At 41.8% G+C, this 6,833-nt stretch overlaps 1 protein-coding gene across 1 annotated transcript; it reads right to left on the bottom strand.

Annotated features, from left to right (window-relative positions):
* Nucleotides 1-6: 6 nt before the first annotated feature.
* On the bottom strand, nucleotides 7-5,139 carry LOC132008821 (neutral and basic amino acid transport protein rBAT-like; the record flags this gene model as incomplete). Its single annotated transcript, XM_059387350.1, has 3 exons — nucleotides 7-1,179; nucleotides 2,971-3,095; nucleotides 5,020-5,139. Coding segments are annotated over 3 exons (495 nt in total), but the record flags the coding sequence as incomplete, so codon positions are not given.
* Nucleotides 5,140-6,833: the final 1,694 nt, after the last annotated feature.

Below are 6,833 nucleotides of genomic sequence, written 5' to 3' on the forward strand. Positions count from 1 at the left end.
GAGGGGGAGAATAAGTTTAGAGTTCACCAAAAGCTCCATTTAGAGAATTGTCACTATTTGACCTTTCTAGTACTCACTTTTAGTTGGATTTTTCTTATTCATCGGAGAAATCCCCTATCCCCAAGGTATTTGGCAGAAAGAATCGGCAATTGTTTAGCATCACACCTGCCTGAAGTGGTGGTACCAACTGGGGCTCAACAGAGACTGACCAAAAACCTTAAAAGCTGGGGAAGAGATGACCATACTGGCCTCCGAGAAAGTCTGACTGACACTGAGACACACACACACACACACAGTCCAGCCGTTGCTGGAGGAATGAGTGGTTCAGGGCGGTTCAGGAATCTCTTCCAATCATTAACCTACAATAAACAAACTCACCAAGTAGCCATACCCAACAAAGAACACAGATTTTACAAAATTAAATAAACAGCAACAACAAACACGGGAGGAGGAGAGAATGGGATTTCCTACATTACTACAATATTTAAAATACCCAGTTTTCAGCAACAAAAAGGAACACAGAAGGCATGCAGAGCAACAGAAAAACAAAAAACAAAAGTCCAGACATTGGACTAGTGGACAAAGATTTTTAAATGAACTACTACACTTATGTTCAAAGAACTAAAAGCACAGAATTTAAAGTGTGAGGACAAGTTTCATCAAATAGATATTATCAATAAAAAGATATGAAAAAGAACCAGAAAAAAATTTCAGAGTTGAAAAAGTATGACCACTGAAAGGAGAAGTTCACTAGATGGGCTTGACAGATTTGAACACTGTGCAATCGAGATTATCTAGTCTGAGAACCAGAAGGAAAAAAATGAAAAATAACAAAAAGGCCTGGCCTGGCCTGGCTTACTAAATAATCACCAATTAAGGGAAAGGTTAAGGTCCCTTACAGACAGACATACCCCTCATTTGAGGGCTGACTATTCAGCAAGCACACCGGCACCAGATATCCTGACTCGGGCATGAGGACTTACCATCCAATTAGGCCATTTTCCTTCTGGCATGTTTTCCATCCAGGATGTGATAACCTCAAACACACTGTTCCCAGAAGGAGTGTTTAGCTTACTGAGATAATTGTTGAAGGGAAAATCTGCTTCTTGAATAAAAGGCAGCCCATAGTACATCATGGTCCTGTCAATGCTCTCTCCATAGGCTTCAATCCCCATGAACCTGGAAGAGTTAGCAGGGTGCAGTGTCCTCAGGGCCTGTCAGAAGACTGGGGAGCATTCTGCAGCTGCTTCAGTCTGCCTGACTTAACTGTATCTGGCTGGACTCACTGGGAAGCATAATCAAGCCAGATGGCCAAGTAATAGCATGCTGGGCCACCTGGACAATTTCTCATTTCTCATGGACAATAAACCCAAGGACTAGCCTAATACTAGGCTGTGTGTAAGAATTAAAGAACACATTTGAATCTCAGTCAATATGGTTCTCTCCTTCCTAAGTCTGATTAAAACTCTGTAACTTCTGGGGTGCCTGGGTGGCTCAGTGGGTTAAGCCGCTGCCTTCGGCTCGGGTCGTGATCTTAGGGTCCTGGGATCAAGTCCTGCATCGGGCTCTCTGCTCAGCGGGGAGCCTGCTTCCCTCTCTCTCTCTGCCTGCCTCTCCGTCTACTTGTGATTTTTCTCTGTCAAAATCTTAAAAAAAAAAAAAAAACCTCCGTAACTTCCATGAAGACTTCATCAATTCTCATCGTTCTGCTTGGAATCTATAGTGTATGTTTGCATATCATGTAAGGGGGTTTTCCCCAGAAACCTCTTGTACAGGAATCCCTGTAAAGTCTCACTTTATTACTGGGGTGCACTCTAGGGGCTCCTGGCTGGCTCAGTTGGTAGAGCACATGACTCTTGATCTCAGGGTCATGAGTTCAAGCCCCACATTGGGTGTAGAGCTTACTTAAAAGCAAACACTGTCAGGGAAAGACACATTAGCCTCAGTGACCCACATCAGTGCTGGCTTTACATGTTTGAGGTAAGTGCAAGTGCATAGTATCTAGTAGAGCCCAGGTGTTTCAGTTCCAGTCCCATTCCTGCCATTACTGTCTGTGACGGGAGTCTCACAGCTTGGAGTCTCCGATTCCTCATCTATAGAATGGAGATAGCAATCAGAGGACCTACTTTAAGGAGGAGAATTTTCTTTATTTCTGTTCATGCTATTGGATGATCTGTATACATATAGATCTGTATACATATAGACTTATTGAGTGTTTATTATGTGTTAGTCCCAGTTAAGTGTTTCATCTACATTATCTCATGCAGTCTCACAAAACCCTGATGTGGTGTTGCTGTCACTTTTTCATTGATGAGAAAATGGTACATTTTGTCAGCAAACCAGTCCAGGGTCACACAGCTGTTACACAGAATGCTGCTTTAGGCCCATCTGATTCCAAAGCTGTGTTAGTAAACCGTTGTGACCTACTAGCAGCTTAGCTGAAACATTTGAATTCATACTGTATCCTGGACACTAATAGACCAAATAGTAATGATAAAAAGAGACTACTTGGGTGCCTGGGTGGCTCAGTGGGTTAAGCCTCTGCCTTCAGCTCAGGTGATGGTCTCAGGGTCCTGGGATGGAGCCCTGCATCTGACTCTCCACTCGGGAGCCTGCATGTCCCTCTCACTCGCCTTCCTCTCTGCCTCCTTGTGATCTCTCTCTGTCAAATAAAAAAATAAAATCTTTTTTTAAAAGATTTTAGATTATATGCTACCTTTTGAGTGATTTTCACAAAATTCCTGTGAAATAAGTACTGTGATGGGCATTATTTTACAAAAGAGGAAACTGGAAATCAAAGTTAAGCAACACAAAAGAATATACTAGGCCCCTGCATAACCAAATTGTAATACACTGTAGTCATGGGGGGTTGTTAAATAGCTTAAACCTCTTGAGAAGGCCTGGCTGTGAAGGATTAACTTCAGGTCACACCCTATGCCTTTGAAGAACAGAAGCTTGTCTTGTGATTACCTGTATCTCCCAGGCTCCCTGCTGTACTGGTCCATTGTTTGCCGGAAGCTCCGGACAATGTCATGCATTCCCACTTGCGTGGTTGTGAAGTCGTGGTACAGCTCCCAGTAATGTGTCACCGTGTCCTTTGGAGACAGAAAAGCATAGCTGCCATCGTTTCCCATGTCAGATGTCCATAACTGGCTTTATGCGAATATAGACTGTCTCTTCAAAGGGCTCAAGCCAAGGCATATAACCTGAAAGATGATCCTAAGACTTTCACTGAGTTTGGTGACTGGAGAATAACATTCATGACTATTATCAACTGTAAATCTAGTAAACAAACTTTACTGAACATCTGACCGTTAACTACCAATAGTCTATTTATTTAGCAGAATCCTCTCCCATTTAATTCTCCTAAATGCTGCACCTAAAAGCAAAGCAAATATATAGAACTGTTACACCTATGCTTGATCTGCTCACAAAATTTCTGTCCAAAGTGTAATAGTAAGAATAAAGGTTAGAAGTGGTAAAGAGCCACTTTGCCAGGGTTTCAGTAATTATTCCTGATACTCATTCTGTGTCTTCCTAGGGTTACAGTAATCTAGAATCCAAAGTCAAAGATTCTAACACAAGCCAAGGCTCTAGGGTTGGGACACGGACAGACTAGACAGTGTAAACCTGCATTGCCGTTCATTCAGTGGACCCCTTTTTAGTAAATGAACTTGCTAGATCTAAAGTTTTTGGAATCTTCACTGTCTACCTGAAATAACTTTTTCTTTAGTTTTTTTCTTGAATGCCACACAAAACCTATTGTTCTGATCATAACTGGAAACATATGCCTTTCTTACATTTCATCATAATTAGCAAGGTTACTTTGAGATTTCTTCTCCAAAGATAAGTGTGTCTCTTTGGGACTAACTAATAAAACACTTTCCGGCTCCATTTTCTTTTTCTTCATTTTTTATATCGGAAATCATGTGCTTTACCTACCCCACAAAAAACAGCCTTTGGTTCATGACATGCTCTTGTAACTAGTCCCTGCATTGCCAGCTTTTCTTTGGTTAACTGACTGGGTTTAATGAGATTACCCATAAGTCTATTACTCAGGACAGAAGCTAGATACTTGGTAATAACAACAATTTCATTTTATTTTATAAGAAGGGCATCATGCTATAATTATTTAAGGTTTTCTTCACTAAACATTATACAGCTAATATTCACCCATATTGTGTCACTGTAATTCATTTATTTTTACTGATGTATACTATTCCATTGTGTAAATCTACAAATCCATTATTTTGAAACCCATTTTAGGACTCCTGTCTACTTTTCCATTGAACATAGAGTGTCTGTAGAGTGGTGGTCAGAAGAGCACAGTGGCGTCCTGGTTCTTATGCGTGACATGGGGGGAAAGGTGAGAGCCACTGGTGTGGAACCACAAAGAGCCCAGACTCTAGTGAGATATGCTTGGTTTGCAATTCTATTTATCATCTCTACCACCCTTGAAAAATTAACTTCTCTAAGATTTCCTAATGAGGATCATGAAATGTCTCTCATGAGCTGTTGCAAGAGTTGAAGGGACTGTCCTAACACACAGCATATAGTAGATACTCAGCAAGTGTTTATTCCCTTTTGTGTGTCCTTTAACGACTACAGAAGCACCTGAGGAATTAATAGGCCTCCTCACTGTAGCTTGAATGAGATGATAAAATCACAGTGAGTAGTTATAGCTGTTGGCAGAGTCCAGTGTCCAGCCCTCAGAACCCTTGTCACCAAAGTACTCCTCAAGGATGCCCTATACCAGAGGGAACCAATGGATGGAAACATCTAGGCATATGGATTTGAAACTCTTGTACTTCCTGAAGATTGAAAGCACATGCTGTCCATGCAGCCCCATGCTGGATGTGGAATTTACTTAAAAAAAAAACAAAACTATGCTTTAAATTCAGATGCATATATTAATAAATTTAACTACATTATCATCTCTGGTCATTGTTGTCTCATGCTAAAAAAGAAAACACAGATGACATTTTTCAGAAAGGGGGGAACATAATGTTTTAACATTACCGGTATTTGAGCCTTATTCACTTGGGCTTCATCTCTCAGATGCTCTGCTTCTAGAAGAAATTTAACAGCATCGAAACTAAAGCCATCAACACCTTTTTTGAGCCAGAACTGTATAATTTCCTAAATATAAAGAAGCAAAATCCTTTGGTTACATTATCATCATAATGTTTAATAAAAGTGTGTGTCTGTAATGTCTTCCCATCAGAAAACAGCCAAATCCACATACAGAGCAAGCACAGCACTCACACAGTATATTTTTACCTATTAGGCATAGCAGTGTCTTAATATAACGAACTTGGGACCCCCATACTTCCCTCAACTTCAAATCCAGAATGTTACATTGGTAACTATGCTATGAGCACATTTACAAAGCTTAATCACTCAAAAGGAATGAAGCCACAATGAAAGGACTCAGGAGAAACTGGGAACGTATCTCTCTCCCCTTACCCCCAGTTCCTTAAAGGTCACTCCAAACAGAGAAAATAACCAGCTAAGCATCAGGTCATGAGGGGTTCTTCCACCAGACTGGGAGATTCTAGAAGGAAAGACTGCAGTTTTCATTTGTTTCCCTTGCCTTTGACATAGCACCCAGGTCCTTAGTGAAAGTACACAGTATCAAGCCCAAGTTAGTCCAACATGTTGTGATACTGTTGGGACCTAAAAGTACATGTTCCCTGGCTTCAGGGCATCTACAGAATAATTGGGGACAGGAGCAAGTTACCTAATAATGCAAGGTGGGGTGTATGTAGCTCAACATCATGAAAGGAGATTCCTTTGCAGGGTGTTAGAGCTCCAAGAAGAATAAATTTAACATGAGCAGACATACCTGGAGAAAGAAGAGCTAGTTCTACTTTGACCAGTGGGAGTCTTTTCAGGGAGTGAGATTACAAAGAACATTCTGGACTGTTTGTAGGACAGGATGGCCAAGCACAGAGGCAGAGACTGACTTGGCCTATATATCAGGGCAGGTGGAGGACCAAGTGGCCTTGGAGAGCCGAAGGGCTTAGGTCTCAACTCCCCACCCCTCCTAGCTTGGCCCTTACTGGAGCATCAACTACAAGCTGCCCTTCTGCAAAGGAACAGTGGCTCTCCTGACTTTGCTCAGCTCATCCCTTGCTGAATGGAAGGTTTTACAGGAACATACCGCATTAGAACACACAGTCCACAATTCAAAGTACTAGATTCAAGTACCAAATTTATGGGGGGCAACAGATGCAAAGCTCCCAAATGAAGACTATCCCCCAAATCACATGTTTCCTTTGAAGTCTTTCTTGTATCTACATGTGAATATGGGGTCTCCAGAGTGCTGCCATTCAAGGGTCTCGAGAGTTCCTTACAGGCTATATGTAAGGGTTAGCACTGCTGAAGTCAGGTCACTTTAAGGTGACATTTTTAGTATATGTGCTGCCGAAGCGAGCACTAAGGTGACATTTTTAAATAACAAAGCTTGAAAATGATTTTCCAATCAAAAAGCAGACTGTTTACAATCTTAGCATGGACACAACTGAACCAAATAACGGTAAGCTGGCTCTAGCCACACAAAACCCACAAATTTGTTCTATCATCTTACTCTTACCAAATACTTTCATTCATTCGGTATTTGTGTTCCGGTTATGGGCCAGGCACTTAGCTAAGCCCTATAGCGATGAGCAAAATACAACAGACCTGGCCCTAGGTCTCCTGAATTTATTTAGAATCCCCAAGTAGTGGGGCGCCTGGGTGGCTCAGTGGGTTAAGCCGCTGCCTTCGGCTCAGGTCTTGATCTCAGGGTCCTGGGATCGAGTCCCGCATCAGGCTCTCTGCTCAGCAGGGAG

This window comes from Mustela nigripes, unplaced genomic scaffold (genome assembly GCF_022355385.1).
Source record: "Mustela nigripes isolate SB6536 unplaced genomic scaffold, MUSNIG.SB6536 HiC_scaffold_1363, whole genome shotgun sequence".
Classification (NCBI taxonomy): domain Eukaryota; kingdom Metazoa; phylum Chordata; class Mammalia; order Carnivora; family Mustelidae; genus Mustela; species Mustela nigripes.